This window comes from Colletes latitarsis, chromosome 10, assembly GCF_051014445.1.
Source record: "Colletes latitarsis isolate SP2378_abdomen chromosome 10, iyColLati1, whole genome shotgun sequence".
In the NCBI taxonomy this organism is placed as follows: domain Eukaryota; kingdom Metazoa; phylum Arthropoda; class Insecta; order Hymenoptera; family Colletidae; genus Colletes; species Colletes latitarsis.
Window position 1 is genome coordinate 11493989 of NC_135143.1, and position 25045 is coordinate 11519033.

The 25045-nt window shown below is 40.2% G+C and overlaps 2 protein-coding genes across 4 annotated transcripts in view; one reads left to right on the plus strand and one right to left on the minus strand.

Annotated features, from left to right (window-relative positions):
* Nucleotides 1–25045, minus strand: part of LOC143347113 (uncharacterized) — a 46016-nt gene that overhangs the window by 12883 nt on the left and 8088 nt on the right. The window lies entirely within an intron of this gene.
* Nucleotides 22232–24989, plus strand: Sud1 (Prolyl 3-hydroxylase sud1). The gene is made up of 2 exons (XM_076776030.1): nucleotides 22232–22376; nucleotides 22496–24989. The coding sequence occupies exon 2, from the start codon at nucleotides 23030–23032 to the stop codon at nucleotides 24851–24853; it is 1824 nt and encodes a 607-aa protein (XP_076632145.1). The 5' UTR covers nucleotides 22232–22376; nucleotides 22496–23029; the 3' UTR covers nucleotides 24854–24989.

Here is a 25045-nt window from a genome sequence, read left to right on the forward strand (position 1 = left end):
AGTACACAACGCGAGCTTCCACGTTTTTCTTCACCCTGCATAAAACCAACATTTTACAGCAAGCTTCGACGTACCTGCAAATAGCGATGAAAACGGTACGCGTCCGAGAATGATTTAAAGCATCGATGATGATTCAAAGCTTCCATGGTCGATCTATACAAATTACGAATAAATTTCGATCGACAATCGAAACGTTAAGTAGATACTGCGAAAAAATTCGAGTTCCATCGCTATTTGCGATCGTTTTCTAATAGTCCCCTTAATTATTTCGACCCAACTAATGCTGCACTAATTGCACGATAATCGTGAGAGCAGCTAGTCCGCAGCTGCGCACGATCGCAAGCCAGTGTGCAAGCTGGTGCATCAGTCCGAGTGCAATTCACTCGCAAGAATTCGCATGCATTAAGGAAATATGTGAGGCGATCTGTGCACAAAGAGGAATATCGGTGTTATCGTACAGGTCGCCAATGATCGAATCGATCCCTTCCAAATTCGTATTAATTAGGAACCACGCCATACGGTGATTAATTGGATGCTTTACACTACATTCGGACATTTTACAATTTTTACATAGGACACTGATGTTAGAGACGTTCACGTAGTAGTAGACGTACGCAAACAAAATATATATTGTCTTTTTGATGCATTTGTCGCGGTCAACTGTATATTCAGCATCGTAGAAGTATTTCAATTAGAAAATCGGTCGAACATTACTGTTCGTGACTACTTGGGCAACTCCAATCGTTACACGAATCACGCAGCGACTACTTCACGTAGAACAAAATTTTCAATCTCCTCTTTAACGTTTGGTCTGTTAGTGTACACACGCTTGGTATCATATACCGATCACGCTGTTCGAGCAAACAGGTTCGTATTTTCATTTTTCGATGTACTGTACAAATTTTCTTGGAAGATCCATAAATTTTCCTCTTCCTAGGTGCAGTTCTTAGAGCGTAAATTCATCGTATTTGCGGGGGTTGCAGATTAATAAGAGGGCGTTGCAAGTGGCGTGCAAGCGAAGCGGAGGTATGCGAAGAACAGTGCAAGGTGATCGATTCATGCTTGATCGTGAACGCGACGATGATGAATGTGGTCGCGCGCGCGTGGGAATGAATGAAACTAGGGGACCTCTAGAGAATGTCAAAGTGTCACGAGAATCCTTGTCGTCAACACATTGAGTGCCAGACCAACGTCCGTAAAGTTTGCTTACAGGATGAACTTTCGTGTTCTGACCATCGAAAAGTACACACTATAATTGAATCTTATTGAAATTTATTAGTTACACGAGATGCTTTATTTTGACGATTAATTTCTCGGGTTTATAAGTAGCGATTGAAGTGGTCATCAACTGAGAAACCAAATCCTATTTTTAAATCGATGATGACTGAGAAATAACTGTCGTACCTCCTACGCCAGTGTTTCCATAACAGAAACTTCGAAACATTCTTTTTGGTCACTGGGTTCACCGTGTAGGTGCCAGTCTCGATCTTCAAAGGCATCCTCGAAAACGTTTCTAGTCGATGGGCATCGACCACGTCCCCCGGAATGGTCGACTCAAGAATATTACGCCGAGGGTAATATCCGAGATTGCTCGCGTTTCGATCCTGGGTGTCGATCTCGGGGCCTCGATCCCCGCGAAATCACCCGTTTATCACCCACCGTTTATGAGCTTTTACGAGAAAACCTCGCGAACCACTTTTAATCTTTACACACAGTCACGGGACTCGAGTTCCTGGCTTTCTCATCGATCACGAGTCAAATTAAAAGCCACCGTGGTTTTTTTGTTTTGTTTTAGAAAGATATGTAATTTTAGAGTATCGTCCTCCACGTCGATCGAACACACCCCGATGGCGTGACTTTTCCCGCGAGTCGCGAGGACCACGTGTCAGCCACGATCGGCCAGCACAAAGTCTTTCTTCTTCTCCTGGTGACCTTTGTCACCGGCGAGAAACCGCGAAGGCACGTTGCTAGGATGACTAGTTACCGAAGACTGGCATTCCCATCTCGTCTCTCTCTCTTCTACGACTTAAACTTACTCTCTCCCTCTCTATACTCCCGCTTTATCTCTCCCCCCGTGCACCAGGGCACGAGGATATTTCGGGAGCACTCAAAAAACCACGACAGCGCACGAGTCGTTTCCTCCGCGCTCCTTGCTCTCCCCCTTTTTGCCGGTCCTCGAGCGCACGCACTGCCGTTTCTTGCACCAACACGGAATCGGGGTAACCTTAAACGTTTGTGTATTTTTTTCATCCGTATATTTTGACGAATTGCAGACAGGGGACGTTACGATTCGTTCCGGTACGAGTTGCTCGCGTTTCGTTAAAATTTGGGGTGGTTGGAACGACGCACGAGCTGATTTCGTAGTTCATCGATCTTCCGTGATTCTGGCAGCGGAGATAAATATACCGTAAAATTATAAACGAACCTCGACATACGAGGGATGATCCTCGAGTCGGAAATTGAAAAAATTCTAAAACTTGTGATGCCACTCATTTGGAAAAATCAAGAGAGAGTATACATTTCTTAAACATCGTGTGTCGACAGCGTATAGATTGCGTTAGTTAAATAGAAATTTCTCAAATTATGTAATAACTTTACTCTCGTAACAAAAAAGCACACTCCTGTACCGTTGTGCCATAAAAATATAAAATAAAGCAAACTCTGTTTGAAGTTTATGTAACACCTTGTTATTCGAAGCGTACGTCATGACTCATGCGACCATAACTTAACAAACGTGACTATTACATAATAAAAATTACAATAACGAGTTACTTTATTTTCTAGAGTTCTTTGTTTAATGACACGTACTGTCATGACAGCTGATATGGCAGTTATAAAGACTGAAAGTGGACTCCGGAGTCGCGTTGAAGTGTTTCTGAACCCTTACATGCCACTGTAACCATATGGCGATATATTTAGAACGATAAAATAAAGTATTAGTGCCATTCATATTTTCATATCTGTGAATGCATATTAATTCCTTGCAATTTTGTATACTTGGTTAGTAGAATGTGTTATCATCAATCATTTAAATGCCGTGACAATTCAGTAATGAGAGTTGTTATAAATGCAACAAAAGCCTGCAAGATTATGATATTATGATTATGTGAATATTTCAGACGAAGTCGCACACCGAAGGCAAAAAAAGGGACTTACATTATGATATACTAATTCCCATGCATATTCGCAATAAAAATAATACGAGTAGTCCTTAAAAATTTTAATATATAAAAATAGAAACAAATATTTTGTTTCTGACAATTTGGACATTACCTACTGTACTAAAATTCTGATCAACGATAATTATTTTAACTTTAAGGTACTGATATTTTAATATACAATACACTGTCGCTAAAAAAAATGTCAAAAACCTTAGATCTTTGAAACAGACTGATTCAAATATTTTTTAGCGTTGCTGTACGTCTCTGCGAATGTATTCGTTCTAAAATATATTCTGTAACGCGTAATTGTCGCAACGTTTTCACCCTTTGCAAGGGATCAACGGGTGCGAACGCGGATAACAAACATAAAATTTTCAATAGACGCGAAGCTTGAAAAGAGTACCGACAACTAAACAAGCGGCGCACGTGCGACGAATTGGTGGATATCAGCGACGAAAGGGGGGGTGAAAACGCAGAGGGGTTAGTGGCTTGAACACGTGTTTGGCACGCGTACAGTTTCCACAGAAGCCCGGTCGTCACAGGAGAGACTCGTATTTCCGATTTCACGTTCGTAAGAGCGGCAAAGTATCACCGGCGAAGCTCGAAGGGTTAATAACCCCCTTGTACCTCGTGGCCTTTTCAGAGACTCGCTCTTTTACGCGCCCGTCAATCCGTAAGCGCCTTTATGGCCCGCGTAATAGTTCCTCGTAGTGCTTCTCGAGGTTCTTTGACGTTTAACGCTCCGCGGTTCGTTTCTCACGTACGAGATTTCGAAACGCAAATCGCGATCGCAGGGGTGCACCTTGCAATATTGTCACGATCGATCGTTTCAAACACAGATTTCTCAAACACCCACCTACGTATACAGGGAGAGTCTCGTAACATGACGACTTCAAAAAATGTTTTGCAACGCCCCACAATGCGGCCCGTGGGCCCCAATGTTTCGAACTGATTTTACTAAAATATTGAAATGGAATTTTATATTATCAAAATTCTATGTTACAGAAAAGTTAAGAATCGACTAAATATTACGTATAAACTGAACTACGAAAGGGTTAAAGTTCTCTAGTTGTGTTCCCCTAACCCTGGAACAGTCGCGTTCTACCCTTAAAGGATATTTAAATATTTACGAGAAACATCCATGGTGACACAGGATCGTTAACACCAGTCGTGACATCCCCCAAGCCGACGCCATACGTGAGGGACTCTCTTCCGTGACAAACCCTTATTTCCGTAACCGTGACACGGGGTAGACCTTGTCGGTTTCAATTACCGAATCCATAAATCACTGCCAGCGGTTTCTTCGCGCCCGGAAATAGAACAATGAACGAACACCGATAGGGGTAATGAATTCCAAGCTAGCGCCAGCGGATTGTACTTTATCGTTAATTTCTTTTTTACCTCGGGCAGATCAAAAGTTCGCCGATATCTGGCATTAAGCGATCAATCCTGGTTAACGAATACCGCGAATCCACGGATATCGCCCTTAGAGAAGAAGCTCGTAAAAATTCTTTGCAACGTAGATACATCTTTCTCGCGGTGGCAGTGGCACCGTTTGATCCGAAACGAATGTATCTCGGTCACCGAAAAAGTCTCCGAACGTCATAAATAAAGTCGGTGCACACGCATGACTAGCGTGAAACAAGAGCCGCCGTCTGGGAATGCAGAGAGCGCAGCCTATGAATTCAAATGCAATATGGCCGGAGCCCCATTCTAAGGGCGCAGCTGGACGGAGCTGCAAAATTACAGGAGTCGGTGTTCAAAGTGTTCCTTTGAGCAGCGTCGGTCTGGTACACGTTGTACAAAGTTTCGTGACTGGATATTCTCGCGAAAGAGATCGAATACCGTAATCGAGCTCACAATTTAGTTAACAAAAGTATTCGAACGCTCACACCAGCGATTTAAAAGGAATATATAGAATTCAATAGACACTACCTTAACGAAAATACTAGACAGTGAAGTTTCTCAATATGTAAACGTTACCGGTGCTCAATCGTTCCAGATACAGAATACCTGACATGGTTTTTTATCTTTGCTGGCAGCGTCGAACGTAGAAAAGGACAGTGAACAAAAGGAGGGAGAAAAACGAGCATTTGAAGTAGTCGACAGAGATAAAAGGTGTATCGACACGATTCATCATAGCTTAACTATCAAATTTTCTTATTATTAATTATTTTATGTATCATACTCGTGGGTCCTCCGCGATCAAAATAAAATCACGTGCAATCAGTAAACACATTTATTAAATAATCTCAATAATATTGTGTTTAGTGTTATTTTAATCAGAAAAATGTCACAAACACTCACTGAAAAGTAATCACAAATAAAAGAGTTTTCACTATTGTATTAGGGTTACTCCATCGACACACGCTGACCTTATTCTTCTTTGGTCCTCCTCGAGGGTTGTTTATGTTTGCTTGTAGGGAGACGCAAAAACGATTAGTAACCTTTACGGTGGCGTAAAAGTCAAATTTAGTATACCGATTCCATTTTAAGGGACAGTAACCATACCTTGGTCTTCTATTCAAGTAACAGTGAACATACTATTTTAGTTCTCTCTATATCCAACAATGGAAGCACTTAACGACACAAATTTTTGACACACAAACATGTGTTTTTCACGTTTCTTTAATTGTAAAAACACTTTGCCAAGTATCCAAATATTCGAACTGTTATTCCAATACCGACGAACATCATTAATATATTATAAGATTCTATGTAATTTCCATTATTTCTGTAGAATTCAAATGAAATTCATAAAAAGTACAAGATACTTAATTTGCATATAAGAATTTTAACGAGTCAACTTCATGTTGCTTACCTCGTTCAAGAAACCGAAATATTAGAATTTCTATTACTCAGAGAAGACAGCACAAAAACGTTTGGAAACACAGTAGAGTGATCACTAAGAATGTAATGTATAAGGAAAATCTATAAATAACGCAATCTAAAAGGAAATTCTATTGAAACCTTGGTCATCACGTTTGAATACATTAGTTTTATACAAGGAAGAATTTTTTAGAAGACTGTAACGATTCATGTGAGGATGTCATACGTAAATAAGCACCTAATGACGGTATACTGCGATCGAATGAATAAAATTTCAATTATGTCGAACGTACCGTTTCATGGAATCGCATGAACAATTGTAAGTAGTCCAACACCTGGAGTTTATCGTACTGTGGTCAACTAATGACTCGAGTTGCGAGCGCGATATGATATCTGCAAGTCAGCGCTCGGTAGCGTGTTTTCGATGTTGAAAAACAACCGCAAAGAACGTGTCTTACAAACGATACGGAAACGATTTGACACGTTCTGGTGTTTCATCGGGGGACACCTTTCGAAAATAACTGCTACGTCAGCGTTTCCCGATCGAGCGGAAATTTTCAATTACTCTCGGTTACGAGAGTTTGATTTTAAACGCTGCAAAAAACTTCGCTGTCTCTTGACACGACAAATGTTCGCGTTAATCTATAAATGGAAATACCTGTAGGTGCATTATTGTGCAGATCGCGTGTCCGTCTAAGGAGATACTAACTTATCAGGCATGCCAAGCCGCGTCTTCGGAGTTCCTTGCTCTCGAACAACGATCGTTTTCGCTCTTTGCAGGTTGATTGCCATTATCCATACATTTTCACAAACGTTTGCAAACACATATTGCTTTACTATGCCCCGCTGATTTCTTACAAAATGATTCCAAGTTATTCTTATTCGGTGATTTACCAGTCATTTCGCCGAAAGAAGAGAAGAAGACTATAGGTCGAAAGAAGAATAAAGAATAGAGTGAATTTTTATCGACACTTTAAATCGTTTAACTCTTTTGGGGTTGAATTAACTTTTCCATGTATAGTCGATCGATTGATATGCTTAAGGGGTAAGACCAGTGTAAAAACCTGAAATAAAGCGTTTTCTATTGCAATTTTTTTTTGGATGGATGAAAAAGTAAGAGGTTAATGATATTAAAGAATGTTATCAATTGTCGTTAAGTGTTAAAGAAAAAAATATTTATTCAAAAATAGTGCAAAATGACGACGCTGGAGTCATTCTCGCGAGGCATGTTTTGAATTTGAGGCGCTTTGCGGCACGCAGTCTAACGCAAAAAAACAAAAAATTTTCCCTTAATCTACATGAGTATAGCTAGAGAAATGTGTAGAGGATTTTCGATGAGTTAATTTTAACATTATTTATTGACAAATGATTGCCCCCTGTTTTGTACAAAATTAAACTTTCTACTTCAAATGCTCGCCAATCACACAAAAATTAATGTTTCAAAAATCCCCTCCGTATTTCTCTAGCTATACTCATGTAGATTAAGGGAAAATTTTTTGTTTTTTTGCGTCAGTTAGACTGCGTGCTGCAGAGCGCCTCAAATTCAAAACACGCCTCGCCAGAATGACTCTAGCGTCCTCATTTTGCACTATTTTTGAATAAATATTTTTTTTTAAATGCTTAAGAACATGATTAATAACATTCTTGAATATTATTATCCATAAACAAACACTTTACTTCAGATTTTTACAGCGGTCTTACCCCTTAATTTGCGTCGTAACAGTCGCGATAGAATAGAAGTGAGTCTACGTGACTATCGCGGAAGAGGATGACCCCACAAGAACAAAGCTAGGTAACTCTATTCTAACACCGTGGTTAAGAGCTCGCAAAGTATATTGAGTTACGAAATGAACGGTAAATCGAGGGGAGACGAGCCTAAAATAGAGAGCCACTGCCACCGCGACACGGTTTAAATACCGACATTAAAACAATTTTCCCTCCTAACGCGTCCCCCTGAAAACCATGCAACTTTTGTCGGAAACATTTTTTCGTAAAAATAATTCACGAGTTACTCGAAGTCGTAATAATACGAAACTCGCCCTGTACGAAGAAACGCTGTTGTCAGACTTCGCGACGAAAGCATCAATTTTTGCAAGGAAAGATAACGATTTCGTACGTTTATGAAAAAACTGATTCAACTGGAAGAAGCTCGACGGAGATTTTATCAGCGCGTTGGGGCTGGTCCCGAAAGAACGGTCCTTCTTCTTGGGAAATCATCGAGGACCAAGTGTCGCGGTAGTCAGGGGTAAGTGACACCGGCTGAACTCTCTCGTTTCTATATATAAACGAAAATAAACTAGAGTGACATTTGAACTATACTCTCTCCGTCCCGCGTGCAGGATCTCCGTGCTCCCCTTCCTCCGCGATGAGACGACGCGTACGAGAAGGGAAACGCCGCGCGGCGTCGCGACGACCGTCGAGTAAAAATTGTGTCAGCTAAATTAGGAGAACGGCTGTTCTCGAGCTGCTTTCAGAACCGCTTTTTTTTTCTCTCCCCCCTACGTTTCGCGATCGTTTCGTTTACGTTGGATACACACAGGATTAATCGATCGCCAGGAAAGTTGACTTCTGTTGCTCGTTTCGCGCAACTAAATGGCGCGCTGCAATTAAACAGAACCGAGCAAGTAAGAGGGAAACGGTACGAAACATCGAGGAAAGTGGAATGCGCGACGACAGCAAAAAACGAGATGTAATCAGATATCGAGCAAAGTCAACGAACTAATCGACGAGGTGTCCCACAGAAAATGGGTTTTTGTATCAAATTTTTATTCTAATCCAATCTAAATATGTATAGTCGCGTCCTCCATTCGACGACGAAATGAAAAACAGCCAAAGCTAAAATTTTATATTTGAGATTAGTACCTCTCCCCCATCCTCTCCACCAAATTTGTTCCGAAGTACAGCCCACATTAAATAATATTAGTAAGTGTTTAGATATTTCGGTATTCCAATTACCAACACCGAATATACTAGCGAACAGAATAATTCTTTTATAAAATAAATTGCACTGGTTCGTTTCACCTACCACGGGGCCGCGATAACAGGGTACAGTCACGAGATATCGAGCGTCCGGCAACGCTGCCTAAATGATTCTAATGAAGGAGCGCACGGAAATCGCAAGCATTGTTTCGTCGCGCGTCGGGAATAACAATTTTGACGAGTCTACGACGACGCAAAGAGCGTCTTCCACGGACGAAGGTGCCGAACGTCAGAATTACGATTCGCATCCCAAGCGTTTCGACCGACGTAATCTGATACATAATCCACCCCCTTCTGGTCGACGCTCGCACAAGAACAGAATATGCTTCCTCTTCGAACGAGCAGCTTTTCGAGGCGCGAAACACGGAAATAACGGTGAACGAGGCACGGAGACGCGCGATTTCCAGTAAATTCATTAACGAACTTTCGCCTCGATACCGGCGTTTCCGGTTGCTCGTTTCGCGTCTATCGCCGGATAACTCTTCCTGCGAGCGAGTCGCGTCGGAGACCGTGACAATAGTTTGTCGCAGGAATTGAAAATTGCCTATAAATAGCGACGCAACAGGCTTGGGGGCGCGTTATCTGACCGAGGGACATTCGCCTATTAAGCGCCCGATTCGTGACAAGATGGCGTCTGAGGCCACGCGGTGTTGCGATGCACAAGCGCGCAAAAACGTGAACAAAATGCAGCTAAATCGAATTTTTCGAACTCCCATTGCAAGTACCACGAGTGCTTGTATTGTTAATTAAACAATGATATAGAGGAACTAAGGTTTATTCGTTTCCAGTGACCTCGAAAGCCCTAATTATATATATATTTCTCCGTTTCACATTTTCTTGACAATTTTGTACTCGTACTTTTATGTATCCAAAAAGTTAAATAATGAAATGAAAGATTTATAGAAAGTTTCTAGAAATAATATTTATTTTTTGTTGCAATTAAAGGGTTACTCGAAATACCTTCTACGCGATTTTGAATACTTTTCCTTCGATGATCACGTTAGGCATGGCGCCAAGAATTAAATTTATGGCCCCTTCAATCCTCTTGGAGAAATAACTTGCCGAGTTCTTTTACAAAATCAAGTTTACAAAAAACATTTCATATGCATCAAGATTGCTGAAATTCTACGTGAACAGCTACGCAAGAGACGATTTTATGGCTCGATACGATGTAACATGGGACGCTACATCGCTGTTGTTTAGACCAGTATGTATAATACTTCTTAAACTACGAATTGTATGTTACTTAGAATGGAATCGGTATACTAAATTTGACTTCAACAGGATCGTGTTTGATCTTATTTTGATCGGGGAGGAACCACGGGTAGGATATTGAAATTCTCGTTGAAGAATAATTAATAATAAGAAAGTTTTATAGTTGAACTAAATCGTATCAAGACACCTTTTATCTCTGTTAGCTACCTTAAACACTCGTCCTTTCTCTTTCTTTTCGTTCACTGTCCTTTTCTACGTTCGACGCTGCCAGCGAAGGAAGAAAACCGTGTCAGGTATTCTGTTTATGGAACGGTTGAGCCCCGTTTGAGGAACTTTACTTACATTTTACACTTAACTAAGAATTTAATTGGATATGATACATTTCGAAACAAATAATAACACGAAGTCCAGCATTGCAGTCGCTGCAATAATATTCACTCTCTTTTCTTATTTCTATCGCTGTATTTAGAACAGCAAACTGCATTCGTGAAAACTGTGAAAAAAAGAAACAATGAAAACCTGCAATTTACTCATTCTTCCGTTCCAATATGACGCAGTATCGTATTTAAAATATATTAATTGATAGTGACTGTAAGTATCATCCCCTAAAAGGTTTGCCATTACTACTCAAGTTGTATATACTTCTTATAATAAAGACATTATTATTATTATTATTATTAAGACGGCTTTTCGGTGCGCGGTGCCTTCAAAAATGATCCGTTTTAAGTGTTTCAATTGATTACTCGCCGTGTGTTACGCACACGGGAGTCCCCGGTTTGACGAATCCGTCATTAACCGGTTGACTCTGATCTTCATGGCGGCGCATAAATTCCTTTGAGCGGCCCGTGACAACGAGGAAGAGATAAATCCGTGTTTATTCGTGAGAGGAAGAGGGGTAGGGTCGACTTTCGGGGTCAGTCGCTTTTGGAAATCGGTCGTGGAATGCGGCTCGCGCGTATTTATTTTTATCGAGAATCGTGCTGTGGTCGCGCGCACGCGTGAAATGCGGGACAGGAAATAAAAGGCACGCGGTGGTCGCACGTGCAATCAAAGAATGCATAACGGCCGACCAACGATGCACCGTTATTAATATGGCCGATAGAATCTATCTAAAGCGATCTAACCGCTTTTTAGAAAATCATCGTCGACTCTCGATGATCGCCACGCGATTTCGACGGCCAGTGGGCTTCCCCGCGTTCTACGAGGATTGATTTTAATGAAGATACTCGAAAAATTAGAGCCAATTGGAGGCAGTTTCCAACCTCTGACACGAACCGTGCGCAAATTGAGCGTGGGCATTCGTTCGCGACCTAGAATCGTGTCAACGAGGGTTCTTTTGTCTTTTCGATGCAAAGTAAAATATGTTGAACACAGAGTAAAAATAAACCTTTGTCTCTGCAAAGACACTTTTTTAATATCTCTATTATACAATCACCTCGACTCTAAATAGAGTAAAATGCCTGTTAGATAACAGTTGATCCCTATAACGATAACGTTTTGTTTACTTCCTGATAGAATCAGAGATGGGTCAAATTCTTATCTAGACAACAAATTTCTCGTTATGTTGGTGTTATATATTGTCTAGAATTCGAATAAAATGTTGCCCATCTCTGGTCAGAGGGATTGGAAATTTTTTATTTATGAACGGAGACAACGTTCGTGACACAGCGTCGTTCTGATTCATGAAACGACGTAGCCACTGTTCTCTGATTTTCATCGATTCCGTCGACAAGCGAACGTACTCGCTTTCGCGTAAGTCTCGTTTCCTCGCGACCATTGGAAAAATGAATGAACGTTGAATGAGCGTCAGCGTGAATCATCGAGATTCAATGGAAAAACTACAGGGACATGATTAACTGTGCCAGTCGGAGTTGCGTGCAAGTGATGGCGTTCCTTTCGATGATGATCGTGTGTTAATGGATGAAGTTTTGTTATTTCTAACGACACATTGTGCGCGATCGTTGCTGCATAACGACAGAACTAAACATTGCGTGCAATCTGTACACTAATATCGAGTACACTAGTAACTATATACACTTATGACGAACGATTAGTGCGTTTCAGTACCATGGACGTCGTGTTCAGGATCAACACTGTTTATTGCTATTTACAAAAATCTGTGAATTGTTCATGGTACCGACAACCCGTTAATGTGAGGTAACATAGATAATCCAAAGAACAATGGACGGTATTGTTAGGAGAGTTCACAGGTGGTTGTACACGAGGGAGGACGGAAGAAAAACTTGCGAAACTTCTTCGGGCTCGTTGAGGTACAATTCCCTGTTGCTTTCTGTGTAAAAAATATATTATGTCATCGACACGGTTGTAACGTTACATTCGACTCTAGAATAGGACAATCTGTAATCGTAAATTACTACCGACGCAGCCGTGGATCGTAGCTGTCCCGAGGCAGCGATTAAATATCATTCATTACTTCCCATTAGCCCGCAGCTGCGTACTTTTACGAACGTTAATTCGGTCTATGAAAATTCAATTTATCATATTCTTTGACAAGCAAAGATTTCCTGAACCGTGAACAGTAGGTCACGGATATTTCTTTCCACGATATATCATACTTCTTTTTATCCGTGTAATTAAATCACATTTGTTCCCGACCGTATAAAAACTTTTTCTAAAATCACTCCGTGCAAGGTGTCTCCGGCAACTAGTTCCGGAGTCCAGATTTAAAATTAGTTCCCAACGTTCGCGTTTCAATCAAAATTCTCGCGTTCGTCGGCCAAAATCCCGTTCGCAACGATGGTTTCCGGCCCGTTTCAATTAAAATTCCTCGCGACCGGGAGCGGGATGAGTCTCCTCCCGGGGGAATTCCCGAGGGTCAACGACGCCGATTGGCTATTTTCATCCGGAAAAAGCAGGCCGAGCGAACGACATTCGGGACCCGACGAAAGAGCCGGATACGCTTTGCAAGCTTTTCTTCTCGTCGTCTCTGTTCCTCTATCGTCGTGATCCCCGAAGGGGGAGCGTAGGGACAACGGGGGGAACCGGATTTCCGAAAAAGGGAAAGCGACTCGGGATGCAGGTTGCCTGTATGTCGCGCGACCGTGTATACGCCCACTTGTGCACGATAAATTATACGAGGAGGCGGGAGCGAAGGGGTCACCATAAAAGAACCTGTTACGTTCCAGATATTAATCCGTCGAGCGGGCAGAAAATCGTGCTATGTCGTGCAGAGGGGGAGACCCTACAGCCTCCTTGTTTTCAATAACAATAACTCAGTGCAAAATGAACTTTGCACGCGTTCCTCCTCTTACGTTCATATCCACTGATCGATCGAGACTGTTTACTTGTAGAGAGATACAATGCTGGTCGAAAATATTAAACGCTTCGCGTATTTCTATGTTTTCTATATTTTGTGGCGGTATTATATTATGGTACTGCCATCAAAATCTTAGAAGTCGAGGGGGAAAAGTGTACAGATGAACTGTTTTCGGTTGGACAATGGAATGCTGACGATTGATATGCTCCAAAAGATCTGATAATTTTGAACAAATCGAGTACACGTGAACCTGATCGCATTATTATCTTTCATTTTTGCCTAAAAATGGTTCCAGAGGTATTTTCATCCCTTAAAAGGAATTCTAACTTTTCGTGGGTTTGTGAATTTCTTTGAAACTGTAAGAGATATTGAAAAAAAGTTGAATGCAAAACGTTATACGCGTAACAATACAGTAGGTAGCTGATCCTACGTAAATCAGTCGACCTGACTTCGAGGTAGTGAAGTGGGGATGAAAGCGTTGCAATAACTCGGAGAAAGAAAGTTGCGATAAGCCGGGAGAATACTGAGTAGTAGACAGTCGCGTTAGGCAAATCGTATTTAACCACACGCGTATTCGTCAAACTTACAAATACAATTGCCTCGAAAACGAAGAATTATTTATTTTTTCACGTGGAATTACTCTCTTATCGGCTCTATAGCGTGATTACTGACACATCCTGCAAAACATCGACGCAGAATGGGGTTCTTCTCCCCTAATTTCGCCGGAGATCCGATAGAAGATAAACGCGAATGGGGTTATCCCTCGATCTCATTCTCTTAATCGCATCTCCGTTATTCCATCATTAAGTGACGCACCAGTTTACAATAAAGCGTGTTCGGGGTAACGAAGAGTACAAGGCTATTCCGATATCGAACAAACAGAACGACCGATCTCCACTCGTTCGCGCAATTAAAGCGTTTCGTTTCCATTCCGGACTGTTAGGCGAATCGATAGGGGAATCGTGCGTTACCACGGTTACGAAGATAATCCCTAATGTTCCTTTAATTGAATCATTATTCCTTAAAAGGAGATCACGTGACGTCGATAAACCGCCTAACTGGCTTCTGCTAATGGTACACTCTGGTTCGATTAAATTCCAGTTTATAACGACTCGCGAATTCCCATGAAACCGTAATCCCAAACTCGAGAGTAATGGAGCCCTCGTTCTCAAGCTACGCGACTAGCCACAGTGTGTCGCGCAATGGGCAAAAGTTAAGAAACGAAAGTCTATATTTTATAAATTCTATTATAGTTTGTAATAAAGTAGATTAATATTAAGAAGGGTCAATTTAATTTCCGACATCAGTCGAGTAATAAATATTTCTATTACTAAAATTCATTGCATTTACTTTCATTAGGAATTTATTCCAATAAATCGTTAGAAATGCAAACGTCGCGATTGTATTTACGGTTCTTTATCCTTTTATCGATCGTCCAAAACCGGTATACGAACATTTCGCGCGAAACGAACCGTACAACAAAAGACAGGGGTTCTGACCGAGCACGCTTCTATGGAAAGTACGGAACCCATTGTAATTGCGAGTCTCGACAAAAACGAGGCTTGAAAAATATCCTGGAGAAATATCTGAAAGCTCGAGAAAGAAAATGGGACGAAGATTAAGGTCGCGGTGTTTCCAAGCGCGAAATAGGTAGCGGCGGTGCTTAACGGTCGCGCAATGACACTGTTTAATTTACACCGAACAAACCATTTCCCGTGAACTCGTTGCAAAGCTAGTTCGAAACGATCTCCCCACAGAAACGTCGAGGAACTTCCTGTTTCACTCGCGGAAGCAATTGCGAATTTCCTAGTGGCGATCTTGCGACGTCGCGTGCCTTTAATCGATTCTTCAACGAGCTATTTTACCGTATTCCTATTACATTTTCTTCGAGATTATTATTTGATGTTTCTCGTTCCTTTCAGATTTTATTTTGAAAAATATTAATAAATAATCTAAAAATATATGGCTTACAATAGAAGACTCCCTTTCAAAAGAAAACATCCTGATTTACTGGTTCATACACTTAGATTAACTTTTTATTTATCTATTTTAAATATAACTATTTGAAATACAAATGTTGGAGTTACGAAAAATGTAGCTTAGAAAACCAATAGGTATGAAATTTGTACTTTTATTGAAATAACTATAAAAGCTGAAATAAATTTATATAAAAATTTCTGGAATCCACTGTTTGAAAATTCAATTTTATATTGAATGTTATCTAAATGAAATCGATGAAGAAGACTATAACAAATCTGAAATTATCCTATAGCTTGACGAATGGTAGAATTGATACGTTAGATCGATGAGCCCGTATCGAATGAATTATTCGTTTAGATCCATCGATAGCGATACTGCCAGTATGGCCTGTCGACAGCTTAAACCCGTTGCTTGTATCGAAACTTGTATCTTGACAAATATCAGCGTCAGTAGGCCACTTTAGCCGCGGTTTCACAGGACGCGCGCACCGACGCAGGAACGAAATTACGCGGCAATCAGCTCATTGCAGATGCAACGCGTCAATCGAGAATGCAGCAGCTGCAGGGTTTCACAGATTGCAACGTTTATTGTTCTCGTATCATTGATACGTGCCCGCGAGCAACCAATTCGATGAGCCTTCAACTTCAGGGGACGATAAGAGAACTTTCTTTCTACGAGAAACCGTCACCGAGCCGTTTCGCCGAGCAAAATTGATACCACGGAATTGAAAGTTTCGCGCTCGTTTCGCTCATTGATCGACATCACGATACGATTCCGTGGTGCATGACGATATCGTTTACATACAGGGAGTTCGGCCACTCCTGGGAAAAATTTTAATGGGAGATTCTAAAGGGCAAAATAAGACGAAAATCAAGAATACTAACTTGTTGATGGAGGCTTCGTTAAAAAGTTATTAACGTTTAAAGTTCCGCCCGTACTGAATTTTTTTCTCGAAAGTGGGTAGGATTTCGAGGGTATGTCTAATGACCAAAAATGATTGTAATCGACCCTCGCAACCGACAATAATTTTTCCAGAACGATTAGAAATTTTTTAATTTTGTCGAAAAATTTCGCACCTTCTCGAATTTTTTTCTCGAAAATGGGTAGGTTTTCGGGGGCATGTCTATTGACCAAAAATGATTGTAATTGACCCCTGTAATCGAAAATAATTTTTCCAGTATGATTTGAAACTTTTCATTTTCGCCAAAAAATTTAGGCACCTACCCCTGTCGATTTTTCTTAAAAATTAGTTTTTCATTTTTGATAATTTTATTTGACGCCCTACAGAAAAGTTGTCTAATACTTTTCTGTAAGTACCCATGAACTCTACTTCAGAGAAAAGTTTCATTGAAATATATTCACAATTGTAGGAGTTATGACTGTTTGAAAATTGGACCACTTTTATGGGGTTTTTCTCATTTTGCGAGGTCAAGGACCAACTTTTCGAATATTTTTGCGATTTGTATATATTCTCCACCAAAATACGCGTAGTTTGCTTTTTTAAACATTAAAATCGTCCAATCCGTTCAGGAGTTATGTCATTTTAAAGTTTTGCATGAAATTTCGGGCAAACATTTCTGGCCAGAAATTAGATTTTCGTTGAGGAATTTTTTTCTCGAAAGTGCGTAGGATTTCGGGGGTATGTCTGTTGACCAAAAATGCTTGCAATTGACCCCTGCAACTGAAAATAATTTTTCCAAGACGATTCGAAAGTCTTTTTTTTCACCCAAAACTTTCAGCACATACTCAAATTTTTTTCTCGAAAGTGCGTAGGATTTCGGGGGTATGGCTATTCACCAAAAATGCTTCTAATTGACCCCTATAACTAAATATAATTTTTTTAGTGTGATCTGAAATTTTTTAATTTTGTCGAAAAATTTCACACCTCGAATTTTTTTCTCGAAAGGGGGTAGGATTTCAGGGGTATGTGTATACACCAAAAATGATTGTAATTAAGCCCCGCAACCAAAAATAATTTTTTCAGAATGATTTGAAATTTTTTAATATGTTTTTAATGAAGTCTCAATCAAGAAATTGGTATTTTTGATTTTCGTCTTATTTTTGGCCTCCTCAATCTCCTGTTAAAATTTTTTCCCAGGGTTAACCGAACACCCTGTATACAGTCGCTCACAGCGAAAATCGTACAGTTTGTATCGTGAGCAGTGTTTATATAATTTTTGTTTGATTAGAAGACAAATACTTTACTGTTTTATCAATGAAAACACTTATTTATTAATAAACAGATGATTAAATCTTTCATCTGGCACTGAAAACCCTAATATACTAATTTTAAATAAAGAATTACTAATTAGTAGTTTCGGTTTTATTCTGCATTTATTAAATATTCGATGACTAGCTTGGGAGTGTTTGTCACCGAACGAATAAAAGCATATTCACCGTGAGCAGCTCGGCGCCCTACTTTTTAACAGCGATATTTGCTTTTGCTTCGCGTCGATCTATGATTTACGATCGCGATCGATCAACGAGCAAAAGTAGCGTTCCCGTAGGTAGTAAAAGTAAGAATAACTCCGGTGCCCGTAGGCGAAACAAATGGGCCACGGTTGGCCCACGGACCACCCAGAATTTCTTTTGACAATGCCGCGCACGTTAGTTTCGATATCGTCGCACTCTACTGACGAACGATGCCATAAACGATTCGAGTGCCGCTACATCGCTAGTCTCTAAGCCGGAGAAAAGAGGAAACGCGCTCGGCATATTTTGCACCGACCGACGACGTATTCGAGCGTGTCGCCGTTCCACGTCCTTACAAAATTATTATTGTCGTTTCACGGGAGCCGAGTGAACGCTCCCCGATTTCCTACGCTGCGCCAAATACTCTGCGGCGCGTGGAAAAACTTTTATCGCGCCGAATTTTGAGTATCCGAACTCCTAAAGAAACGACCCACGGTCGCAGAGCCAAAAAACAGGAAATAAACGGACACATCAACGTTTAATAATATTGTAGGTCGTCCCATAAGTTCATATTAGAACTTAAACTATGGAGTTTCATAAAAGAAAAACTGTAAACACCTTCTCGTTTGACGATTCCCTCAATTTGGAGTGTACTGATTTTTTCAATTAACAATATCATCGATGTTATTTATTTTACAGTCATGAAGTATTTTTTGAATTAAAGAAACATGCTAAATAAATGATGAAAACCTCGTATAAGTAGACTGAACCGTTTACTTAAAATAAATTCCTCAAAAATGATTACTTTCCAACCGGAAGAAAACGACTATACCCTTAACGTAATGACAAAAAACTCCGAGAATGCTCTTCCTTTTCCTACAAAATTAAATACTGTTATCGGGTCGCCGCTAGTGTACCAACGGGTTAACAATCACGTTCGTTCCGATTCCGACACGAGATTTCTTGCGAAGGAGAAACGAGTCGTGTGCATTTAATTAATTATAATTCAATTCCGTGGAAAAATAAAAACGGTCTTATAAGGTCGACAACTGGAACTGTATTACCGTGTACGGCGGCAAAACTATGTAGCAGGTTTAATGCGAGAATAATTGCACCGTACACGCTATTTTGTAACTTACGCCGAGTTTCATATTCCCGGTAGCCCGTTTAAGAGCGAAGTATCGACACACGCTGTTCCGGTTTACTGCGACACGCGTCGAGTGTACGCACAAAACTCGGGTGAAAAAATAAGCCATGCAGACGCGGATAGATCGTTCTTTTTGCACCTCGAAGAAACTTGTAACGGTTTGCGCGTATACCAGGTGTCCTGACGAGTTTCGAGCACCCGTTAATTTTATCCATCAATTTATATCTGCACCGTAGTGCCTGCAATAAATTAAGAAAGGTTTTGAAAAATCGTTGTCACGTGGTTTTCAATTTCACCTATTGGTCGCTAGTAAACTGACACTACTTTGCATGAACAAAAAAATTTGATGCAAATTGAATTGGACATCGAAGTTAATTATAGAATAAAATTTGCTTCTACGAGATTTTGATTTGGAGTTATGGAATGAAAAAAAAGAAACAAGGTGTTTAAGTATACGTACAAGAAACGTTTGCACGGCAACATTAATGGTCGTAACTCGAGTTTAACAGTACACTTTAATGCCATGACCGACAAGCTTAGTGATTTGAGTGGCGTAATCGTTAAACGAGGCACTTGGCATCTTGTCGAAGGTATTCCATCGAAGGAGAAAAAAGGGGAATGACCTACCTCATCGTAAGCTAGACACTCCAAACTTTCACGATTCCTTGGTCGTCCTTGTTCAATACTTGTTTTGTAAATTATTTCGAAACCTTTATAATACCGAAACTGTTTAAAAATAGATTAAATATGGGCATGCGAGTCCCTAGATTTTAAGAGCTACTTGATTGTACACCAAACTAAAAACCGATATAAATGTGGTACGTGTCCCTTTTCCACTGAACACTACAGGGTGATTTTTTTATATCTTGAGCACATGTAATATCTCTGTTATTTCTGATGATACAAAAAAAATGTGTAAGAGAAAATGTCGGATCAATCACTATCGACTAATCGGTATGTATACTAATCGCGACATCTTGAGCTATAGTATGTAAAGTATGCGTGTTATATGCGTTTGTGTGGGAGCATGACCTACCGTTTTCTCTTATGTATTGTCTATCGTCCGGCAATTATAATACAGCCGATGTAATAAGAAGTCGTTCAAAATAAAGAACTACAAGAGAATCAAGGCAGTTAAATTGATTATCCACAACCACGCTCTGCAAACCAGGAATACCAAAATAGTAAATTAAATAAAATATTTTCTCCCTATATTTAAAAAAAAATCATTTGACACTCAACTCTTGTGGTACTTCCGATCTACAATTGCATTATTCCACGATTATTTTATCGACACAAACTTGTGTAATTTTAATATTTTGCAACATCTAAATATTCCATGGTCGTTACTGGGCACAGAAACACAGCGATAGCCAAAGAAAAACAAACTATGACGTGGGAGAAACGTAGCTTCGTTTGACAATCGATAGCCACTTATGGACGGAAGAAATCTCGACGGTGCTGGATAAATACGTTTGCGTAAAACTGACCAAAATTCAGGACTAAGTAACATTTTATTTGCAATTAAGCGAATATAATAATTATTTTCGAGGAATCGACAGCAGCCTCTTCGCATATTCCGAAGAGTGTTAACCCTTTGCGAAAGCTATAAACTTGTCGTCACAAATTAACAAACATTGATTCCAATATTTCATCGTTCTGTAATCACGTACGATCGTTACTACTCCTATCATTTAATCGAACATAAGCAATTATTCACGAACAACGATTAAACGAAATGACATATTATCCGGAGCAATATTTTACATAACGCTATTTCGACGATGCCCTGATAAAATTTGCCAGCAGGACTCAACCTGTACCTCTCTCGCAAGTACTCGATCGACCACTTATTCCTATACATATACGCTCTTCGACCGACTTGAATGTCCCGGCGTTTAAGACAGGATCTGCTAGGGTTGTCTTACCGACGAGTCCACTTGCAGACCCAGGACGAAACGCTCCCCTCTGACTCACCACCACTGTTCTCCAAAAAGACCGCAGTCAGAAGATTTCAAAATTCGAAAGCTCTTTCACGCCATAATCGTCACAGTAGGCCACCAAGAGTCCGGTTCAAGGCCGATGGTAGTGGCTCAAGGAAGAAACGGGGAACGCGGAGTAGCGGTTCCCCGCTATTCTTCGACAATGACAACTGCACACGATCGGTGTTTGTAACGCAATTATTTTTTTCACAGCACTATTTAGCCAACACTTCGCGCGATCGCTTTGCCGCTAACGGTTTGCCCGGCACAACGTGCTCCGGACACAAACAAAAGGTGACTGCGGGACACCGAGTGACCTAACCGTCTGTTTACCTGTTCGAATTCGACTGCAAGACCCCACCCTCGTGTTATCGAGCCTATCGGTGCACGACAGACAGGCAACGTACAGTTTTGGGATAAAGGGATCGCGCGTTGACAGGTCGCGGGGGCACAAAAAAAATACCGTGGACAGGATGAAACTTGTCACGCCGTGTGTGCGTGTAGGTTTCGACGGAGCGTGTTGTTACTCACGTATGCGTGCGTCGTCCTGTTGCTGCCCGGTTCCAGGATCGCCGGCGAGCCCTTTACACGAGGATTTCACTATGATCGAACATTCGATGCGACGACGTCTCACTTTGTAAAATTTAACGGTCAGGGTGTGCCCTGAATTTCCATGCGACCAACGGCACCCGTCAAACGTGAACTACTGCCGCCATCTTGACACGAGCGTCCGTAGCGCCGTTCGTTGGTCGACCGTGCAAACGTCGTCTAGCCGCGCGGGATAATTCGAAAGGTTTCACGAACCGAAATCGAACGCGAGATTTTATCAATAAAAAAAAGAAATCGCAAACTTGATGTTTTCACTTTTTCTACTTATGTGCTGTCACGTTCACCACAATTTGCAAAATTAACCCAGTGCGAACAGTCATACCGGAAAGTCTCGTTATAAATTCTATTATAAATTATTTCAGTATCGAACGAACCTCGAGGAACAGTATAATTGTCACGTAACAAAATTTATAACACCCATAAAAATCGTGAATTATTTCTTGTTTTAAAAATCGAAATAAAATAAGGTTAAATAGAAACCTATAGAAGATAGGATCCGTGTAAGTAAAATATTTAAAAATACGACATATTTTTTGGAGAAAAAATTTGTAATTTACCGATATGTCATATTTTAGTTTATGTTGTATGATCCTGAACATCTGGCTACGTTATAAAGAAAGCCGCGAACAGCCAGGGTTTGCGAATATTGTGCGACGTTCCTGGCTCGATCGAATCGACGTTTTCGCCAGCGGTAGTAGCAGACCCTGGACAGGCAGAATGCAACTGCGTGGTGACACGGAACGACGGACCTAGTTCGCTAAATTTGGACACACGTGCAATTTCTGGTACGTAATTGTCGCGAGTGACGCGACTTGTTCAACCAGACTTGTTTATTTTGTCAGTCGTCGCGATCGCGAAATGGAGCGGAATTCTATTAATCGGCTTTTCGACCGACTGCTTTCAGAACACGTGTGGGTCGAGCGACCACGTGGGCCGCGTGTACCGAGAAACAAGTGCCGCACATCGTCCGGTGAGTGCATTCAGAAAAAGTGTGATATATCTCTACTATCAAAAGAAAATGGTTCGTAGAGAATGAAACACCATTTTTACTGAACGAGAAATAATCCAAGGGAATCATTGCCAATCATCGAATAAACGAATAAACTCGCTCCAAAAGCGGTAACCTTTAAGGATGATATTTTCAGAAAAATAAACGTTTACGAAGGTGCACGTAACTAGTGTTTCTTCCAGAAAGTTCATTTTAATGTATAAAGCATATACTTATTCGAAATGTGTAACGATACATATCCATGTATTAGATAAAAAAATGTGATATAGTTTATAGTACTTCATCAATTTATAGAAAATACTTGTAAGTAATTTAAACAGGGACATGTATTGTTAACGCAAAGACGAGAGCTGTATTGTAAAAAGACTGATAGCATAAGAAAATACAAGCAGGAATTCTTATCAGTTAATGTAATAGAGGTATAGAGTTATGGCCCAAGAAGAACCGTTATTGAAGAAGCTTAAGCATTCCGTTATCTCGGATCATGTCTATTCGTCCAACTTTCAACAACTTTTTTATGAACATTGGCATAATTTTAGTGACATAAAAAAGGACAATCTAGAGGTTATATCAAACCCTTATAGAATATGCAAAATTTCAAATTTTTTATGTAACGAAGATTTCATGGATGAAATAAAGAATGAATTGTTGGATGTCAAAAGTAGAAGAAATAGTATAGACCTTTATCAATTTGAACAGACCAGTGACCTTGCCAATATTGACACTAAAAATTTAAAGCTCTTATACGAAACTTTTCAAACTGACCTTGCAATGTGGATGGAACGAAACACTAAGATAGAACTCAATAAAAAAATATCTATGTCTAGTGCTTGTTATTCGGATACAGACTATTTGCTTTGTCACGATGATAATATGGGTGATCGGAGAATTGCTTTTATATTGTATCTTTCGAAAAACTGGACTGCAGAAGATGGAGGAGCTCTAGATCTATTTGACACAGACAAAAATGGATTGCCTAGAAATGTTATAAAATCATTAATACCGGAATACAACTCTCTTGTATTTTTTGAAGTTGTGGATAATTCTTATCATCAAGTAGCTGAAATAACTTCACCAGATAAATCTCGTTGGTCAATTAATGGTTGGTTTCATGGACCTGTTAGAGAAAATACCAGGCCTGCAAGACCAGGCATAGAACCAAATTATATAAAACCAGTGAACACACAGGTTGATTTGAAAAATTGGATAACAAAGTGTTACCTTTTCCCTGATATTGTTAAAGAAATTCAGCAAGATGTAGAACAAGAATCATTTGCATTTTTGTCTAATTTTTTGAGAGAAGATATCTATGAGGAATTAGCTACAGATTTATCATCAGCTTCCATTGTTTGGCAAAAAGTTGGCCCAGCGGATATTCGTAATTATGAAGTGGCAAAAGAGGAGACCCTGCCCGAATTATTGAAGGAGTTTTACAACGCGTTCAAGTCCATTTCTATGTTCCAACTGTTAAAGGACTACACGGAATTAGACCTTGTACCAGAAAAAGAAACTATGAATCCAAAAATGATTATTGAACTGCAGAGGTGGTCAAAAGGTTGTTACACATTAATATCCGATAAATCGACTCTTCCCACGAGCGAAAAAAAATCCAGTAGCAACGGATGCGTAAGTCAAAACGAAGAGGGACAGGAGGACTCGTTGGATACGCCAAGAACGAGTAAAAGTAATAAAGATTACCAAGAAAGAATCAATACCGATAATAAGAGTGTGGGATCAGGCTGTGATACTCCAATAAGTAACAAGGAAGACGAGGACATCGACGAGGATGAGACACTGAAAAAAATATTGAAAGGAAAATCCCCGCGATCGAAGAAAAAAAATTTATCCCAACAGTCATCCTCGTCGAAGCTAGAAAATCTTTCACCGCAAAAATTAGGTAGGTTTTTAGATACCGATGATTCGGATGTGTCGGACATCGGGGATTACTTGTCGGACCCTTTAGACTGTTCTCTCGAATGTTCCGATCAGGAAGAGGAAATGGACTATACGAATGCGTCGGAGCAAGGTGCTCTTGATGTAATAATTCAGTTTCATACAAATCACGTCTCTGAAGAAGACACTATAGATTACGTAGACCCTAAAGAGCAAGAGGGTGCCCTGATTCACGTACCTGCCAAAAACAATCACCTCTGTCTAGTTTACAAGACGTTGGGTACTTGCCGACTTCAGAAATATGTGAATCATTACTGTACAGATTACTTTTACAATTTGATTTGTACATATTACGAATAGTAATTCCAATCGCTGAAGGTCGTCTAGAATGTGACGCGATTCGCGAATAAATTGGAAATTTGTATAATGAATTATGGATGAGGTGATTTCGCCTTAAAAATGTACCATAGTATTTGTATTAATAAAATTGTCAGTATTTATCGTCGGTAATTTTTTGTTGTTCACTTTTACCCTCGTAGATTTACATTTTAC

Coding starts and splice junctions, on each gene's coding strand:
- Sud1 (XM_076776030.1), top strand. CDS start 23,030: ATGGCCCAAGAAGAACCGTTATTGAAGAAGCTTAAGCATTCCGTTATC.